The following is a 21,126-nucleotide window of genomic DNA, read 5'->3' on the forward strand; positions in this document are numbered from 1 at the left end:
TTACTTCCATTTTGTCAGGACTGTTTAGTGATTGTAGGGGATTTTTTTTCATTTTCTTGTTTTTAAAAGTAGTATTTCATCAGACTGTGAGCCCTCTCTACACCTTAATAACATTTTATTTGTGGTTTTGTCTTGCCAAAAACCCTTCAAGATTCTCTTATGGCCCTATATATACAACTAAACCTGGCAACTGGGATTATCTAAATCCTACTCTTAATTAAAAGCATCAGCCATTGAAAAGAATAGGCACTTTACAGGGCAAAATTCCACACAGAAACAGAATGTAAACTGTTTGGGTTTTTTTTATATTGAATTCATAAACATTCCTTTTTCAGCAACACAACACCATTGGATGGGCAACCTTATTTAATCTTATTTATCTTGTGCATAACATTATTGGTGTTTTTATTCTGCAAAGCCATGGAAAAGGTCGTATGCAGCACAGAAATACTGATATCTCCTCCTTATTCCACTGAAGATACTAAAATGTATTAACCAAAGATTTTCAAGCACAAAAAAGGGCCAGTGCATCTATGTTTATATGTAAAACATTTAGTGGCCCTCCTTTGGACTCTCTCCAGTCTGTCTGTGTCTTTTTTGAATTGTACAGATCAGGACTGGACACAGCATTCCAGGTGTGGTCTGGGAAGCATTGACTAGACAGGGATGATCACAACTCTGGCTTTGCTAGTAATACACCTGTGGGTGCAGCCCAGCAGCCACTTTGCCTTCCCTGCTGCAGCAGTACACTGCTGACACGGGCCTGTGGCCCATCAAGTCCTACAGGTCCCTTTCAGCAAGACTGCTTCCCCAGCCATGTACATCCTAGTACTAGATTCCTAGTGGGATCTTTGGTTATGTCATCCCAGGTGCAGGACTTTGCACTTGTCTTTGTTAAACTTGATACAGTTCTTGCTAGCCCACTCTTCCAGTCTGTCCATCTCTCTCTGTGAGATGGCTTACCCTTCTAACGTGTTCACCCCACCATCCAATTTGGTGCCAGAATCAAGCTTGATGAAGGTACTTTCAATCCCATCATTTAGATCATCGATAAAGATGTTAAACGTCATGGGACCCAATATCAATCCTTGGGAGACTCCACTTGTGGCAGTCTGCAAGCCTGAGTAAAAAGACATTGATCACTAAACTCTGAATGAGGGTTGTCAGTCAATTTCCTAACCATCTCACAGACTACCCATCCAACCTGTATCATGCCAATTTGTCAAGGAGGAGACTGTGGTGCTGTTGAAGACTTCACTGAAGTCCAGGTCTCCCCATGTTGACTGATGTTATTTTGTTGTAGATGTTAATCACGTAAGTCAGGCACGATTTGCCTTTGGTAAATCAATGTTGTCTTTTCCCAATCTCTTGGCTTGTAATAGCTTCCAAGAGCGCACATTCCATTATTTTCCCAGGGACTGAGGTAAAACTAATGGGCTTGTAGTTTCCTCGTTCCTCTTTCAGGTCTTTCTTGTAGATGAGTGTCACATTTGCTCTCTTCCAGTCATCTGGGACATCCTCTGATCTCCATGAGTTTTCAAAGTTTATAGACAGTGCCCTCGCAACAATGTCAGCTACCTTTCTTAATATCCTGGGGTGGATTCTGTCTGAGCCCATAGATTTTATGTAGGCTGAGCCCCTGCAAGAGCCCTTCCTCCATCACTGGTGAGTCAACACATATGTTGTTGTAGCTATTTAATCCTATGATCTGAGGTCCAGCTACATCAGTAAAGACAGAGGCAAAGAAAATATTGAGAATCTCTGCCTTGTCAGCCTTATTAGTGACTGGTTTTCCTGTCAAGTTTAGTAATGGGTCTATGTCTTCCCTGTGCTTCTGCTTACTGCTTGAATATCTAAAGAATCCTTTCTTGTTCTTGACATCTTTGGCCAATTTCAGTTCCAACCGAGCCTTAGCTTCCTGACTCTGCCTTAAGGTTCTTGTCCTCAATGGGTATCCCCTTAGTGGCAAACCCTCTAATCTTGATCCAAAGGCATTCTATAGAACTTCCATGGTCTCCAAAGCTCACTGCCATTTACTGAAATTTCCCTTTCAAATAAAGTGCAGCTCTACCTCCTCTTCTTCTTTCTAATCTTCTGAAAGAGCTTGCAGACATCCATTGTGGTTTTTGTCATGTGAGTTTTCCCACCAAGTTCCTGTGATTCCTATGACATAATAAGTCTCTGACTGAGGATGGAGCTCCAGTTCTTCCTCTTTGTTACCTAGACTGTGTGTGGTGGCATACATGCACTTGAGATGGCTGGTCTTAGGGCTTTTGCATTTGGAGAAGGCTGGGGAACATTCCTTGTTACCCTGGTAGATGCACATATCCAATCTGTTGCTTATGAACAGGCAAATATTGCAGCTTTGGACACAGTCACAAAAGTTCATATTAAAGCACAGTTCACTTAATCAGCCAATCTGCTAGCAAAGATTTGTCTGCCTTTTTGCTGCTTGATCAAAGAATAACTTGTTATCATAGAAAGTAAAGCAATGGTATTGAAGCCAGGTATTGACCTGCATGATGTGTAGACCTCTGCCCGCACTCCTGCCTCTGACTGGCAGGACAGAGGAGAAAATCACTTGGGCACATGTCCCTTCCCCTTGTGTCCTTAGGCTCTGAAGTTCTGGTCTTGCTGAGGTTTCCTTTACCACATCATTGGTGCCCACGTGGAAAATAAGTAGGTGACAAAAGTCTGTGTTTCTAATCAGCCACAACAGTCTCCCTGTCACGTTCTGTATCTTGGCTCCTGGCAAGCAGCAAAGTTTCCTTCAGTGTATAGCTGGATGGCAGATGCTTCACAGCAGGTTTGCCGACTACTCAATGCTTTATTCTGCAGCTTTTGGTGTATCCTACTGGTGCTGTTTCTCCTTGCGGATCTTTCTCATTGGCTTTGTACATTCCCAGGCTTTGTATCTGTTGCCAGTTGGTACATACAAGAACGGAGAGTGAAGTGACAGTTCCTATGTGTCCATGGTCACATGGACACATGCTGCCTCATTCTCCAAGGTACTGCCTATTTGCTGTTTATAGTCTTTGTTTGCTAGTCCTTAGAAGTCAGTGGCATGGACCACATGAAAAGCCTTGAATAATACTCAATTTCTTCTTCACCCTCCCAATACTGCATAGCCTTAACTTGCTCCAGCAGCTCCTCCACGCACTTGTGTTAGTCTACCAGAACACATTTGCGCATTTGCCCTCCTCAGCCCAGGAAGAAGATGCAGTCATTACAGCCCTTCACTTGGGCAGCAATTTCCCTCGCAGGAAACTGCTTGAATGGCTACCTCCACTCATCCCATGCTAGCCTGGCTTCCCGTCTGCTGCAGCGTGCAGTCCACCTCAGTGAGTTTCGACCACTATGCTTCCAAAAACTTTAAAAGTACTGCCTAGTAAGCCCTTTTAATTCCCTGGAGACATCAGGCTCCTGGGTAGGCTTGCACATACACCAGCTAGCTGGGGTGACCATCAGGACTGCAGCCTAAGCCTGTGAGTGAGCAAAGCAGGCAGCTGCCCAATGACTGGCAGAGAGCCCTTCCTCCATGAGTTGCCACAGGAACAGCTGCACTCCAGTCTAATGACTAGATTAATCCACTTTAATCTCCATTCTAAAATACAGTTTAAGAAAACATGCAGTAATTATTTATATGTTGCAGACTTCATTCAGCCAGTGATGCTGAAATGAAGTTCCATGAAAAAAACACAGTATTTGCAGAATGTTGGTTTCATTCTGTTTTAAATGCAAAGCTGTAATTTAATAATAAGAACCTTTCACATCATGCCTCATAAGCACATTTTAAGAGCTTTCAAGGCCACTACAGAAATTCTAGAATTGTGATGATGACGTTGTTTTCAAATAAGCAACTGATATTATTTTTAACATAGGCAAGTTTTTTAAAAGCAGTGAATCTTCAAATTTCCTAACATTAAAATGTACAAAATAGATGTAGAAAAAGAAATCATATGACGTGATGCATCTGTGTAAAGTTATTCATATATGCACCCTCAGTAATTAAACTGAGACACAATATAATAGATGTATGACTTCATACTGAGCAGGAGGCTGAGACAAAATATATCATATCTCTGCTGCCTCTAAATAAGAAAAACTCCTTGATTTTTTCTGTCCTTAGAAGCTGCTCACCGGGAGACAGGTAGGTGTCATCACCTGCTCCTCAAATTTCTCATCAGTGGGTACCTTGTTTTTAGTAGGTGTGAGCTTCCACTGAATTTACCATTCAGAGGAGGAGGTTGTCCTTTGTGACTTAGGAATTAAATGGAAACTTAAGCCAAGAACCAATTTCTTTCACGCAAGCACTGGAATTCAGAGCCTGGGAAAGGAGCTGCTGCATCTAGAAGTCACGAACCAGCCCTCTGAGTCAGAGATTCACAGCTGTTGCAGAACTCAGCCAGAGTTGCTGCCTCCCAAAAAGTGAGCTCTAACCTTAGCAGGCAACATCTGTTGCCTCATACAGAGCTGCGATAGTGTATTTGCTTCTGAGAGAGGCAGTGGCTCTGAAGCAATACTCCTCCTTGGCCCACAAAGAAAATTGCTGGAGCAATGGGTCTTCTGTGATTTAATGAGACTTCTGCCTGTAGCCATTTTGCCCAAGTCTGGGATGCTTAATGGCAGCAGGGTGTGTGATCTGTATTGATCCACTACTATCGAAACTGGAAACGCTTGACAATGGTATTTCTTAAAATAGTTCGAACTCTCAGTGCTTTTCTCAGATAAACCCTCATCAAGAGAGCCTCTGGTTTAGCATGACTTCTTTTAGATATAAATTTTATGTGATTGTGCTGTCTGTCCTTGATAAAGTTGAACCAATTAGCTAATCTTAATCAAATAGGACAGATACATTATTCTCCTGTAAGATTTATGAAGCAGTAATCAAGACTGATTGGGTTTTTTTATTATTATTTCTCACAGTATTATTGGTGTGGATAGTGATTAGCTTTCAGAATTTTTTTCCTGAAGTTTTTATTCAGTTCTTTCTTCTTTAATACACAATTAGTCTAAAACCAATTTGGCTTTTTGAACCAAAAATATTTTTTTAAAAGATACAAGATGACCTAACACGTGTTATTCAGAGTTTTGTTGCCATGATATATGTTGTGTGAATAATAGCTCTGTTAGCATGCTGACTGATGTAATAACAGGAAGTTATTAGTTGGTATCAGTGTAATTCAGAACAGAAAATAATCCTTCATTCAGAAGGTATCTATAATATTTAATTCAATTTGACACTGAGCTGCAAGTGGTAAAATGGGCAAAAGATTCACTCAGTGAAAATTGCCTGTATTTTACAGAAATAACAAAATAGGAAAATGGTAAGAAAACAATAGCAAAGGCTTTGGAAGAACAAAGAAAGTTACCTTTCTTTTAAAAACTAAAAGCCCATGTTCTCTGTTCCACATCTTTTAAGAAGAAACAAGTTCTATACATGTGAAAGAAAAAATCAGGAGGTTTCTTGAAAACTTAAAAAGCAAACTACTTTCAAAATGGTAGTTACATATTTATGTTCTATGTCATAGTCAGCTAACTGCTAACAGCATCATCTTCAACTTACCTCTGCTTAGTTTAACAATGAGCAGCTGAGATGCAGCCATTGAAAGGTAGGCATATGCTGTTGAACAGAAAGGAAAACCTTTGTATATAAGGGAAATTTTAACTATTAAACACATAGTTAAATCCTTAGGATTTACCACTTGTTCTCAAAATTAAATCTCCAGTGAAAAAAAAAGCAACTAATTTTTTTTTCCCAAGCCCAATGTTTCAATACTCTCATTTGTTCAATTTATATTATTGTTTCCTTAAAAATTCAAAGCTTTTTATTCTCGCTGAAAATAGTATTCTCCCCTGTGGTTTCATTTAATTATTATTATGAAATGCAGTTACAGTTATAGAGAAGGTTGTTGTGTGAGACAGTCGATGGTATCCTGTCTCTCATGTATAAATTTAGAAACATTTTTTAGTCAGTGCCTATTGTTCTATTGACTTCATTAAATTTTAGACTAGCTACTTTGTGAGTTTGTCTGCTGGTCCTGGCGAGGACTAGGCATAACCTAACAGCCATTGCAAATTGCATTAAGCCTTTACAATTAACCAAAGAACAAATAAATGAGTGGAGGAATTATTACACTGAAAAGTCACCTCGATAAGAAAATAAACCATGCAGTCACAGAGATGGCCAGTTTTCAAGCTAGAAAAGGCAGGCTTCATATTAATTCTAATTCTTCTGTGTCAACAGTGAGATTTAAAATTCCTACGGAATATTAAAAAAAAGAATAATAGCATTCTTGACAATGAAAATTGAAGGAATGAGAACATCAATTGTATGAATAACTGATAAAATTACTTAATTGACACTAACCTAAAGACATATTTACACAAAAAGCATGATGATCAAGTGATTGATTAAATATTTGACTATACAAAAAGACACCTGTCTCTGGTGGACATAAAGAGCTCATTTTAATCTGTAATTTGACAAAAAGATGCAAGTATCGTGATGAAAAATTGGAATAGTTACAGGTTAAAATACATTGTTTTGAATACTTTTTACAGGAATCTGAAGAACAAACTGTAGTCAAAGATAACAGAATTAACACATTTTTGGAATACAGCTTGAATGCAGATTTAACATCTTTTGTTATAACCTCCGTGTTTTTATTCAAATAGCACAAAGAAAACATTTTGTGTCACAGAGAAGCTTCAAGCTTCAAAGAAAGTCTTTTGGGGAGTTAACAGCTGAAAGCTAGGAAATTTCAGCCAGAAATCCAGAAATGTATTTTTGATAAGGTAAAGGAAAACACCTGGCAAAAATGTTGCTATTTTCCAGACCTATGTAGTCTGAATTGTGAGGATTGTGTAAAGGTTGTCAGAACATCATCAGCAAATGAAAGGAAGCAGCAAATGAAATCTGCAAATCCGAGATTCATGTTTATGTATATTAACATTTAAGAATTATATAAAATTAGTTTACTCAAGCAGTTTTAGATTAGAGATCCAATGACGTGGCTCGAGTACTATAATCCTACTGCTCCTAGCAAAAGAGGGTAGAAAACAGAACCACAAGACGCAGCTTCACCTTCTAGCCTGGGTTATGAACATAAGGTTACACTGAAGTAACAGAATTGTTTTTAAACTGGTGAACAATAGGTGTATTGCATTGTTCAATAACTGTCTTGGCTCCACATTCAAGTTCACCTACACACCATGTAAAAGTTTGCAGAGAATCTTGAACACCTTCTGAAAAAGGTGATCATCCCTGCTGTGGGTAGGAAGTGATGCTTTTCTTGCTGAAAGATGAGTTTGAGGAACTTGTAGTGAATAAACTCATTTGTTGCAGAGAAAATACAAATTTTCAGTGAAAAAAGGGAACTAACATTGGAATGCCTACTTTGTAATTCCAATTTTCACATCCAGATGCTGGCTGTAAACATAACTAAAGATAAGAAAACTGGTGGAACTTCACTGGTTGTAAATTAACAGGCCAGGGCTACTCTAACCACTGGGGAGAGCTACATCCCTAGCCTTTCACATACAACCTTAAAAAAAAACCCCAAAAGTGATATCTAAGATACAAAGCAGCAAGGAAGTATATAAAATTATACACCATATAATACAGTATGTAATATAGTATATAATATAATACAACACAGAAAACAGTATTCTAAATACAATAGTACAACAACAGATTTTGACTCAGCTAGAGCAAAGGGCTTGAATCAAAGGGATTTTAAGGGATCATGAGTGAGTGTGAGGTCCCCAGTATTCTCAAATGCAAAGCCTAAACACCGTCAATATTGTTAGCATCAGACGCAGACGCTTGTATTTAGTTCTGCTCCTGTACCCGAGTGTTAATGGCTATATATTGGAGAGGGGAAGATTCAGATTAGACATAAGGAGGAAATTCTTCACGCTGAGGGTGGTGAGACACTGGCACAGGTTGCCCAGGGAAGCTGTGGATGCCTCATCCCTGGAGGTGTTCAAGGCCGGGTTGGATGGAGCCTTGGGCAGCCTGATCTGATGGGAGACTTCCCTGGCCATGGCACGGGGGGTGGGGGGTGGAATTAGATGATCTTTAAGGTCCCTTCCAACGCAAAGCATTCGGTGATTCTACGTTTGAAAAGTGACCTGTATTCACTTATGCCTTCTTATTCCTCATCACCAACGTAGCCACTGTGAAGCTGCAGCGGGTGAGAGGCGCAGGCCAGGCTGCCCAGACCAGAGCTCGTCTGGCTTCTCCCCAGCCTGCCCGAGGCCCCGCCACCAGAGGCAATGCCCGAGCAGCCTGCGTCCTGCTTTCAAGTACCTCTGATTGAATTGCTGTAATTTTGGCCGTTCCTAACGTTGGCGAGGGGGCGATGCCCCGGCGGAGGAGGGGGTGTGCGGGCAGCCCTGGGCTCCCTCCCCTCCCGCACCCCGCGCTGCAGCCCATAAAGAGCGGAGGAGCCGCGCGTGGGCGCGCAGTTTCACTCCCTGCGGCCATGCACTGACTGACCGCTGCCAGCGCTGCACCCGCGGGACGAGCCGCTGCGCCGCCAGCACCAGGGGAAACGCTGCGAGGAAGAGGCCGCCTCGCCCCAGCTCAAGGTACTCCCGTCCCACCTCTCGGCTTCTCCTCCGGTGTGGAATTTGGGTGCCCCCCTGGGCAGCCGCAGCCTCCCCACTCCTCCCCGCTTCCCCCATCCCTCCCGCAGCGTCCTGCTTGCGGCGGGTCCGTGACTGGAAGGCGAGTAACTCAAAGCATTTACCTTAGTACCGTTTCTTTCCAGATGCAGAGGTGCACTAGTTTCCTCTTTCTGTCTCTAATTCTTTGTGCCACCCTATCAGAAACGTTTGGACTGGTTTTCTCAGTAAGTACTAATTTCCCTGTTGGAGATCCTATCCATCTATCTCAGCTGGCCACTAACAGTAAACCTTCCAGTGATATTTAGATACAAGGCTTGGACAAGAGGCAGCACTCAAAACCATTTTGGGCAGTAAACAGGTTTTTAGTTAAGATTGGGACTTTAGAGCACTAGCTCTCTTTTAACAACTAATATGACTAAGGGGAAAAAAAGAGTGTCTAGTTCATAGACCAAAATTGGATGGATGTATTATCTATAAGACTCGGAAAAGGTGGTGTGCATATGGACTTTTTTTGTAAAGAGGCTATCATGTAAATCCAAACAGTTAATAAAACCCATAGTTGTTTCTTCAGATGATTATCGGCTGGTGATTAAACTTGGAGTATAAAGTCAAAATTTCTGCATCTGAAGTGTGATGTGCAGTTTCACTTACATGGTGTAAAATCTGCAGCCACGTAGGTGTCAATAGTGAAACTTTTGTCTTACAGGGAGAAGGAGCAAGAGTTCACCATCAATGTTTGCTTCAATATTATCAGCTTTTATTTTTTACAACAGTTCTTGATTTCAAACCTTCAAAAGAAACTTTCCACTAAGGGAATATCCATTTAGTGCTGTTCGCATTGTCTTCAGAAACCACTGTGTAGTTTATGCAATAACATACTTACATTTTTTTCTTTAAGGGAAAAGAAAAAAGGGGCTGGACTTTGAATAGTGCTGGTTACCTACTTGGGCCACGTAAGTCAAGCACATATTTTTTTTATTTTTTTAGTGTTATTTCAAAATGCAGAGTTTTCTTTCCTGTAATTTAGTTGGCTGTAGTGTGCTACTCACTTTTCTGATTAATACAGTAATTTTGTCTAAAACTGCAAGACTGAAGAAAATCATTTGAGAGAATACTCGTTTAGATATTTCATACATACCTGTTACAGAATTGTCTTAGACAGTAATAGTTCTTTTCTAAAGCAGAGCAGTGCTATGGGGCTTTATATCTAGAAGCACATCTGTGCTTCAAAACTGTAATTTTCTTATGGTAACTATTTCTCCCTCTCCCCCTCACCCTGAAAGTGTTACAAAATACCATCTTAGATGTCAAGGGAAGAATGAAAATAAGTGACATTTTGGTACTTCTCAATTTATTTCAGATTTCACCTTTAAATCTATTAGAACATGCTCCCTGTCTTTATTAATATACTAGGGTTTTTTTCTATCAAGGCAATACAAACTGAAACAATAACAGACAAACTCATGACTGTAAATATTAACAGTTCGTTGTGAAAAGTATTTAATGTAAAAGGGCTTTAAAATACAAAATTGGTTTGGAAAGATGGGGAATCACAAATGTAGATTATAAGAAAAGTAAAATGCAGTGCTAAGCTGTCTCAAATATCTGTCCTTATTACCATTATTTCTTGTTAAAATCACTCATTACCAGTGTTTCAGTATTTTCAGTCTCGGTAATACATGACAAACATTACAGATACCCACTATGACCCTATTAATTGTTTTTAACTAACCTTAAAGACACCAAAACAAACAAACAAACAAACAAGACTAATGCATTTTAAATATATTAACTAGTTCTGTAAATGTCTGGAAGTGTATATGCCCTGAAGCAGATTTAACTAAATCAACAAAGGTGCTGTGGGAGAATATACTTGTCGAAGTGCCATTTATCTAAGACTGAATAAGAGGAATCATCCTTTGTTGCAGATCTTATTGATCAGCTTTTACTGGTAGAGGTAATGCCTGTCACAAAGGAAAGAAAAGAGGCACCAGGGGCAGATAAGATAGGTTTTGAAGGTTATTCATGTAAACTATTTGCAGGGTGTTTTCTTAAATAAACTCATTTGCAACATTCTATAAAAACTAGAGGAAAGAGTAGCAAAAACAATTTCCAAAATTACACCTGAATGTGTAGACTTACATTTTCTTTACAACTTCCTCTGAATTCAGTAATAGCTTCAGCAAGTAAGTGGTACAGGACTGGTTCTGTAAATGATATAAATCCTACGCAGAAATTCAGAAGAAAAGTAATTTTATTTAGTGACACATTGATTGCTTCTTTGTCATTTTGTACATCAAAAGTGCCCATCATGATCTTTTCTTTCAAATCCACAAAAATTGAGCAATATAGCGAAGGTTGTGGTTAGGTCAATTAACTCCTCTGATTTTTAATTTATTTAGATGCAGTAGATAACCACAGATCTTTTAATGACAAACATGGTTTCACTGGTAAACGTGAAATACAGCCTGATGAGGATATGAAAGCAGGTAATGAAATTCTGAAAGCCAGTATTGTTGATTTGGTTATATGTTTAGTAATTTATTTTCTGTTTTTGAGTTAACTAACTATAAGGATATTCCTGCACTTTAACAAAAATCCTAATGAACATATGAAAGGAAGAAAAATTTGGCCATTCAATGTGCTCTTTGTACATGGTCATAGTTTAAAACGTGTTGGTGCTTAGGGAAAAGTACCATAATTATGTTGCTTTTAAAGTGTAATACATCAGATTACTTCGAATAAACCTTGTTTTTTTCCTTTCATATGTTCAAATAAATATTTCAAACGTCACCCTAGACTTTTAAGAGTTAATTTCCTTCAGCAAAGAAGTGAACTCATAAAGGAGTCTTTCAGTAGGTAAAGCTATAGAAATTCTCAGATATTTTTTTCTTTAATGCTGATACTCCAGAGCTGAAACCAGGCCTCAGAACTGTGTGGCATTGATTATGTTGTAACAGTCTTCACTATTTAAAAAAAAAATTAAAAAAAAAATAATTGTCTTTGTTAAGTCTCACTGTATTTCCTTTATTTAAGCAACATAGATTATCTTCAGTAAAAGAGTGAGAACCTGGTCAAAAGCGAAGTCAGGTCAACATGTTGTTATGAGGTTGCATGCATCAGAACTTAGTGAATAGCAATGAAAATGATGCAGCCTTCATCTGGATTCATCATCCAAAGCTCAGCCTCTACAATGTATGTCTATTCTGCCTTTATGATGAGAAGCATGACACTCTTTTAGAACACCTACTTCAGGACAAGATTTAGAAACTTCTAGGAAAAAAAAAAGAATGTTTCTTTGCCTAGGGAAAAAAAAAGGATGTTTCTTTCTCCTGAGGACAAACTAAATCTGCTGCAGACCACTAAAGCGAGCTGGGATGAATCTCATCTATAGACTGTCAAAGAATCTGTTCCTCACTGCAAATAAAGCAGTACTTACTTGAATACTATTGCATTCATCACAATGAGGGGACAAAAAGTCTCAGTCTCAGTGCTCTCATGGGCTATTTTAAATCCATCCAGCACAATGTAAGTGCAGCAAACACAAAATAAATTCATTAAAAAGGAAATGTGCTTAATTATAATTTTATTGACATAATTACTTTTTAAATAGAACAGAAACATTAATGCATTTCTTAGTTTTTACACCTTCAGAATGACTGCCAGTTTAGTTCTGGTATGCATTTACATAGTGGCGTTTTGTGTGTATGTGTGGTGGTGTGGGGTTTAATTGGCTTGGTGTTTTGTTTTTAAGAAAAAAGGGAAATAAAAAAAAACAAAGGAAGAATGTACTTCCTCAAACACTGGCGTAAAAATAATGTTTTGACAGTAAGAAACAGTGTGAAAGGAAGGCATTTATAGTATGACAATGCAGCTGACGTTGCAAGATATTGCCATGTGTGGATATACTACCAGCTCCTTTTACAGGTACTGCTGAACCTGCACAATTACAAGAAACCCGTAAACTAAAGTTCTCTGGATGGGACCTGAAAATTCTGTAACTGCCTCTGTTATGAAATCAATTTTAGATTCTCTCGTCAAAAGTTTTCTTTGAAGGTGAAGCTTATTATAGAGTCCCCATCCAAAGAGGATTTGACTATAAAAACTGGATAAGGCAGCCTGGATTCTTATTTAAACTGAAAATGAAAGATTTTTTTTTAGTTAAATTCTACTGATTATTTGCGAAAATATCTTAAAATGGCAATATAAGTACACCTTATTACTGTAAAAGTTCATACAAAGGAGTGCTCTGTCTTCTTGGAAGAACACTACAAAATTCACAAGCGCTCCACATAACCTAGAAGAACCTGTAAGATGTATTAGTTACATAACACTAGGTACAAGGGGAAAAAAAACCCTATAAGCATAATCAGGAAAATCTTTAAATTCCAAGAATATAAGTGTTTCTTTACTAGAGTCCACAAAAAATCGGCTATACAGAATTAAGGTGAATAGCAGAGTATATAGAAATACACATGTGCAATATGCTCAAGTCACTGAAGAAAAATAATTATCCAATACATATCACATTGATAATAAAATCTCGGTCAATAAACTACTAGTATAAAAATGATCAATCTCCACAAAAGTCCATGAAAGGTTTCTGAGATTAAGCATGTCCTCTATGATATCATCAAGGAACAGTCTTTTTAGTGTTGTAATAATGGACTGTCAGTCTGATAATGGTACCGATCTGTTCTGTATGCAGAGAACTGAAAATCTTAGGGAGATTACCTACCCTTTGTTCTGTAACATAAACCAATTCTCCGTCTTGTTGATGAAAAGCAAGATATCTCCTTTCTTTCTCTCTTTAATAGACAAAACATACTTCTCACCCCCTCAGGGATCTTGATGAATCAGCTCATTTATAAAGCATCAAAAGGCCTCCTTCTGTAAGAGCAAAGAGGAGTATATTGTACTAGATACATAAACAGAAATGTAGTTTTCTGAGCTTTTAGTGAAATCCCAGGTCTAGCTTTTGGGATACAAATCACTTCTATATCACTTGAGGGGCTTATTGGGAACAAAATCAGGCTACATAAAGAACTTTGATTTTGCATAGCTGATGATTGTCTTTGCTAAATTTATGTTTAATCTCAGGCTAGTGGACACAAAGCAGAGAGGTGAGAAGAGGATCTCTGTCTTCTGCAACAGAGCTCATAAGGCCTTAAAGACCATGACCATTAAGGTGTCAAAGCAGTTTCTATGCTGGGCAGTGTTGATTCAGTTACCTAGTTTAACATGGCCTTACTCTTTAATGAAATTAGGTTTTCAATTCAGGATTTTAAGGAAAAAGACACTTTAGAGTAGTGATAAACCTAGCTGCAATGTCACGTACAATAAATCTTTATACCTTGTTAACATTAATAGCTGATTTGTTTTATAGGGAAACTTGGAAGACCACTGGCTGATGAAAACATTGTGCGCACAGTAAATGAATTTTTGACTTACTTGCATCTTAAAGGTCGGTGACTACCTTTTTAATCTATTGCACTTTGTGGTGTGAAATATACTGAGAAGATAAGGTTATCCTTGATTGTACATGCCTGCTATAAATTTAGCATGCAAAATTATGTATAGTATCTCTAATTGAGGAGAAGCAAGTATCGATTCCATTTTAGTGCGCTTGAGAATTGGCTTGATTTAGAGAGTGCAGATAGTCTAGCCAAACTGCAGGTCAATAAGTATGCTGTGTACCAGGGTTCTAATACCATTTGATTACTCTGGGCACTGTGAAAATAATAACACCTCCTACTAAAATTGTATGGACCAAGATTTTAGAGCAGTTGAAAACAAACTAAATTCCATCTGATTACATGTGATTTAGTGTAAAACAATTCAATAAGAAATTAAATAAGAACTCAGTTTAATGTCAAGAACAGTTGGTTGAAATTCTGAAGCATTTCTTAGTGACAGAAGAAACTACAATAAAATCACATCATAAAATTTCAATAACTAAGCTAAATGTTGGTCAACAGCTCAAAATTCTGCTAGTGAGAAGTCTGTGTGGTCTTAAAATTGCAACAAGAATTGTAAAATTGACCTTACTGTTGATTCTTTAAGAATGCTAACTTTATTATAGCATTAAGTGAAAAAGAAATCTGGCTGCTCCTGAGTTTTTGTCAGTTTTGCTTTTTAAAAAATCCCTATAATACTTAGCTTTTAGAAAACCTCTTCAGCCCTTCTAAACCAAAATGTTCTAAAACATAACAGGAAGGGAAAAAAGTTATTTTTACTGCAAATGTTTAAAGAATGGTCAGAAAGTAGACAATTCTATAAATCTGTAATTTCTATATTCTTACCTCATATAAAAAATTATAAGCAATTTTGTGGGAAGTGTATGCTGTGGAATAGTTACAAAGAACTGTGTGTTACATTTGTATTTTAATTTCATTATTAAAAGAGCCTTTAAAGAAATCTGTTCATTTTCTGCATATCTAGGAAACAAAATTCAAGATCTCTTTTTTCTAAATGTTTTTTCTAAATAATTTGCATCTGCCCAGGAGAAATAATTCTCACCCAGTGTCTATTGAATCAATTTTTCATTTGAAACAAAGCCTCTTTATGGTTAGTATTAAGGGCCTGAGATATTTCAAATATGTATTTAGCTTATTAGCATGTATATTTATCGTGGACAAAATAATAGTTTGTTTATTTTGCCACTCGCTGTGAAGGTGAGCCCTAAACACTGTTTTACCCTGCTATGTGAGCCTCCGAAGTAAAACCAATAACCAGACACAACAGAAACAGTGTGAAACACATTGAGCTCAAGCATGCACTGTCTGAGAAGTAGGTTAAGAGCTGTTAAGTAGGGCAAGAAAATAAACTGCATCTCATAGAAATAAAAATTAGCTCATTTGTCGTGGGGAAGAAGTATAAAGGCTGTACTGTAACTAAGTTACAATTCCTTGTTCTGGATAATGATGACAAAGAAGTGTTTTTATTCAGAAGACATGGTATATTCCGTTCTCATAAAAAAGGTATCTCCAGATCATATAAAATGGCTTCTTCCTGTATTCTCAGGTTTAAAAAGAAACACAGAATGTTATCATATTATTTCTTAATAAAACTTGTTGGCAAGATGTAGTATAAACTCTTACACAAAATCAGAACTGCAGATTAAGGAGACGAAAAAACATACTTTATTGTGGTAGAGACACTTGAGTGTTTTTGCTCAAATGAAATTTTATTACATTAGATATATTGGTTTATATATGTTCCTTTGAGGGAAAGGGGATAACTCCCACTCCTGAGATTCAGATTCAGGGAATTGTTATTCAGATTAGACGTACAATTCAATCCGCAAGATAAAGTGGATATTTCAACTAAGTATCTTGATGATAACTAAAAAATGGCCTATAGCTCTTTCTCTTGAAAATTGTTCCCTCCAGATTTTAAGGCTTCCCATGTAGAGCAGGCTGTAGGAGGGCAGCTGTAATTGGATAATATTAAAACTTCTGAGATGATGGGATCCAGTAATATCAATCGATGTAATAAAATTGAAATAATTTTGCTATCATTCTGTTACTGCTGTTTCTAAAAAGGTGAGGAAAAAGCAGGAAAGCAGGAAGATATTATTTAATATTCAAAAGAAATAAACAATCATTTATAAATGAAAATATGGGAAGTTAAGGATGTGCCTTTTATAGAGAGAAAAAATTATAAGAGTATAGTCCTGAAATTGGATTTAATTGTTTAATTGCTAAGATCAATATGCATACTTACATATGTGTTAAATCTTTTTTTTTATTCCTTGCAGATGTGGGAGCACTTGATAAACTACCTGCACCAGAGGAAAACAACCAGTCTTGAAGAAGAATGCATTTTTATTTTGTTGTACTGTAGATTAGGTTGAATTCTAAACAGAATATCCAAATGAGCTGAAGATGAGAAGCAGTGTTTGCATTAATCTGATATAAAAACAGCATCTTGCCCTCTGTTTTTTGTTTGTTTGGGATTTTTTTTTTCTCTCCTGTGATGTTATAGTGTAAAATTTTGCCATGGTAAAATTTTTCTGTAGGTAAATGATAAAATAAAAATAAAGAGCAAATACATAGTTTCATTTTAAAAATAAATATGTAGAGCACAAAATGAGTCGTATACAAAGCCCAGGTTAAATTGTAAAGTACATCTCTACACTGCAAAATTACAGTAAAAATAAAACATAAATACAGCAGATTGAGTACTTTAGCTAAGTGAGAAAAATAAGAACAGTCACTTCAAACCGCTGCCATGCAGAGTATTTTAGGATACATATCTGTCTCTGCTTTAGGGCTTCATGGAAGATTTACTTCCTTTCAAAGACTCATAAATAAACTCGTGTTCTTTTTAAATTTCATATTATTTGCCTGTAATAGAGCAAGCCATTGACCGAAGTGTAACTTCATACAATAGAAATTTAACTGTCCTGTACAGGTGATAGGTTTACACAAATCCCGTGTGTACCATTCCTATTCCTATGTTGCCAAGAACACTGGCTCTGTATTCTTTAATGAAAAAATTCTTCCCTCCACTCCAAGATTAAAAAAAATAAATTTTATAAGATGCTTTAATCTGAGTCCTGAAAAGCATTTGAATACATGCTTAGTCCCCACAAAAGAACTTTGATGTACTGCAAGAGGATACTAGGCCTATACACAATGTGTCATATCAAGAATGAGGAAAGGTTTGTCAAGATACAGGTCTTAGAATGTTTTTTTCACATTCAGATAGCTTTCACTCTGTGCTTAGTGCAATGAAAAAGCATCCTTTCAAAATGCTGCTGTGCACAAGAGTGCACAGACTGACAAAAATCTTGCAGAACATTATTACTTAATGTGTTTTCCACTTTTAGCATAGCAGAATACATTCTAGGTGTCAAGTCAGTAGTGTCTAATTTGAACCCATAAGGTTATCTCACCTTGTCAATCAGCTTGTGCTCTTCCTTTAGTAGTTGCTCTGATCTAGTGTTTAATGTTTACCTTCCAAAGTGTACAAAGTAGATTTGTTACATTCAATGGGCTTTTGAGCATATTTCCCATCATAAACTTGAAGAAGAGCTCACTAAATTCAAGAGCCGATCTTTTCATTGACTTCCATGTACTTTGATTCATTGAGTGCTAAGAACCAGTGTCCATTTGCAGAACTCAGTAACAAGCCATCCTTCTGTGGCAAAGCAACTGAATTTATGATTAAATAAAAAACAGCATCAAATTTATTTTCTTTTGAAATAGGGTAAGAAATTGAGTTTAGAGAATAGTTATCACTTAAATAAAACTAGCATACTGTCAGCTCTTTAAAGTTAGAATGTTTGTGTTAGAAGGTTTATTTGAAATTCTGAAATTTGAGATTATTTGAAATACGGAAAACTCATTGGATCAAGTTCCTTGGAAGAGTTACATCACTATCTAAACAAGGAGGTCCACAAGCACTCGTTGTACTGGGTGGATATACTATAAAAAAACCAGGAAGGATCACTTTAATCTAGTTACCAGAAGCAGTCACATTCATTTAATAATTACTGCGTTCAAATACATACTGGTAATATGCCAAAACACAGAGAGAAGTAAAATTTTCAGACTGTTTCTTCAACCTCTATAGCTCTTATATTTGCAAAAACAAAAAGGTAAAAACCAACAAAAGGGCGTTCTAGGTAAATTTTAGTAATATCATTTTATTAACATTTTATTAAAAGCATGCATTACATAGCTACATCTCAGACCTATATTCTGCAAATACTTGGAATGACATAATCATCTTCTAAGACAAGCACCTGATAGAAGATGGCCTTTAAAACCACAATTTGAAAGCATTCAGTTGCAACAGGGCAAAGAGACAACAAGATGTGACAAGTTTCAGTAGAAAATAAAATATCTGAAACTAGTTCCTCATAATTTCATTTATTTTCTCATTTGCATACATTGTATCCCACTTTTGTGTAGCATTAGATCAAACACATATCTGCACTAAAGACAAATGAAAAAATCTGAAAAAGTAAAATTTTGTTGTAACGTTTGCCAGTGATATAAAATATATCAGCATGCAAATTTAACTCTGACAATGAACAGAAGGCTTGCATGATGCTTAATGACTGGACAATAAAATGGCAGATGAAATTATATGGTGATGCAAGCAAAGTAATATACAGAGAGAAAAACAACTCTAATTTTGCATATACATAACGATGGTCTAAATTATCTCTGGAAAAATAGCTTACACTCATTGTACGTGAGCCTCTGAAAAAAAAGCCATTTAAACCTCAGCAACAGTTAGAAAAGCAAATGGAATGTCAGGAATCATAATGAAAGTAGCCAAAATCAACCCAGAATACATCATTATGCCACCATTGCCGACTGTGACACCAGTTGCACTGCAAAAACAAAAGCACTGTAGAACCAGAAAAACTAAGAGAAAAGTGACAAATATCTTCAGCAACAAGAAAAGGATGCCATAGAACAGTCTATTCAGATTTGGAAGCTATTAAGCAGCTGACAGGATACTCCTGTTTTCCCACCTTTCTATTGATGTAAAGGTCAGACTGCAAAATTAGCATAGAAAAAGTAAATAGGACTCAGAATACTGATGGCGTTCAAGGGGGCTTCGTACTATGGTTGACATAATTCCACTTTCAAGTTTAATGTTACCATAGTTAAACCCAAACTACAGCCCTTTTTGCCTGGCTTTCTAAGATAACAGAGAGGCTTTGTACAAGTTAGTTTACAAAAGATTCTGACAATTTCTTAGCTGTTCTTCTGGCTTTCAACCAAGATGAGGAGTTATGACATGAGATGGTATATGAAGCAACACATTAATAACTGACTGAAAAAGCAATGAATGTATTTTTACACTATTTCAGAATACAGGATACAAAAAGCTAACAAGTTAGAAATGCACATCAGGAAGTACTTTGTAATTTGTCCAGGATACAAATCACCTCCCGAGATTTCTAAGACAGATATGAGGATTAAAAAAAGGTTCAGAGCTGAGTATCAGCAGAATGAATTATTTTTCACCAGTTGACAAAGTACAATATTAGAGTGCTATATTCCTATCATTATCTTGTGTTCTATAATTTATTTTTAAATAAATGCAAATAATAGTTCTGATACTTTATTTTTTGTATGTTGACTGAGCATGACATGGACCAGCCAGAGAAAACTGCAACTCACAGATTTCTCAAGTACTCAGATTCAGTAGTTTTGTATATGAATGTCTGTTGTTAACATTTTTAACACCTCAGATTGTGGGCTATTTGTCAATTCATGTGCAACACTCAGCACCTCACAGAAATGATGCTTAAAAAGCCAGAATTGAGCTTTCTGGTGGGTTTCACATCTATTGTTCTCTGTAGCTATTAAAACCCTACTCAAAATAGTCCCCAAAGATTTATATGAGAATTTTATGTGCCTCTTCTGCAAATTAGTGTTTGGGGACACAACTATTTGGTATCTTCTCATAGGACTTTTCACAGGAATTTTGGGCACATGAACTAAAGAGTGCAGTTTTGCTAAGCAAAGATCTGAATTGCCTTCTGCTCACTACTAGCTAGAGAGTGACCCTAGGCTCTGAATCTAGAGTAAACTTTTAAATTAGACATTTTGGTTGGCTGCTTCAAATCAAGCAGAATGAACTCAGGCCCTAAAACAGAAAACCAGCAGAAGCACACAGGAAAAATAACCACATTTTTACAGCTAAGTGTTACATTTTTGCGCCACTTTTCAAAGCACACGTTTGCAAATTATGCCTGCTTGGCTATCATTCTGATCACCTACTTAGTCACTGTTTAAAAATACAGCTCTTTAAAGATAGCATATGAGGTCAAATCCTGACCTATAAAACTCAGTATAGTGCTACTGATGACCTTGAAGGTAGGTTGATATCAGTTAAGATCTACCCTTATTCAGTTATAAAACCCCAATAATTTTAATAAATCCCAGATCTTTTGCTGAATATAATTTCAGAAATAAAAGCTATATTCACCATCATTGCATAAAAAATACTCTTCCTTCCCACCTGAAAAGTACATTGTTCATGAAATACTTCTATCACTTTAGGCCTTCAGAACTAGCTACTAATTCTAGACATTAAAAAATTACACCCTATCTATGTATTTTTTAGAAACAGCTCCATATCTGTGAAATTGTACTTCATTCTTTGTAGTTCAAACTATATAATTTTTTTAAAAAAATATTTACATTTTTCTCTGCCTTTTGGTCCATTTTGCTTGGCTTCCTTTTTCAGTACACAGTATGCACACCTGGATTGAGGCAATCCCAAGCATCATTACAGACTGGGTGAAGAATGGGTTTGCTGGTGCATGAGAAGCTCAACGTCAGCTGGTGAAGTACACTTGCAGCTCAGAAAGCCAACCGTATCCTGGGCTGCATCAAAAAAAGCGTGACCAGCAGGTCAAGGGAGGTGATTCTCCCCCTCTGCTCTCATGAGACCTCACTTGGAGTACTGTGTTCAATTCTGGCATCCTCAGCACAGGAAGGACAGGGATCTGTTAGAGCG

At 37.1% G+C, this 21,126-nt stretch overlaps 1 protein-coding gene across 1 annotated transcript; it reads left to right on the top strand.

The window, feature by feature from the left end:
- The first annotated feature begins 8,293 nt into the window (after positions 1 to 8,293).
- GAL (galanin and GMAP prepropeptide) lies at positions 8,294 to 19,891 on the top strand. The gene is made up of 6 exons (XM_009571883.2): positions 8,294 to 8,595; positions 8,778 to 8,858; positions 9,533 to 9,587; positions 11,037 to 11,123; positions 14,021 to 14,098; positions 16,394 to 19,891. The coding sequence occupies exons 2-6, from the start codon at positions 8,778 to 8,780 to the stop codon at positions 16,444 to 16,446; spliced, it is 354 nt and encodes a 117-aa protein (XP_009570178.1). The 5' UTR covers positions 8,294 to 8,595; the 3' UTR covers positions 16,447 to 19,891.
- Positions 19,892 to 21,126: the final 1,235 nt, after the last annotated feature.

This window comes from Cuculus canorus, chromosome 5 (assembly GCF_017976375.1).
Source record: "Cuculus canorus isolate bCucCan1 chromosome 5, bCucCan1.pri, whole genome shotgun sequence".
Taxonomy (NCBI): domain Eukaryota; kingdom Metazoa; phylum Chordata; class Aves; order Cuculiformes; family Cuculidae; genus Cuculus; species Cuculus canorus.

Excerpts from the sequence above, each read along its gene's own strand:
- GAL (XM_009571883.2), top strand. The coding sequence starts at position 8,778 with ATGCAGAGGTGCACTAGTTTCCTCTTTCTGTCTCTAATTCTTTGTGCC. Across the intron at positions 8,859-9,532 it reads CGTTTGGACTGGTTTTCTCA|GGAAAAGAAAAAAGGGGCTG; the intron begins GTAAGTACTAAT and ends TTTTTCTTTAAG. Across the intron at positions 9,588-11,036 it reads TGGTTACCTACTTGGGCCAC|ATGCAGTAGATAACCACAGA; the intron begins GTAAGTCAAGCA and ends TAATTTATTTAG.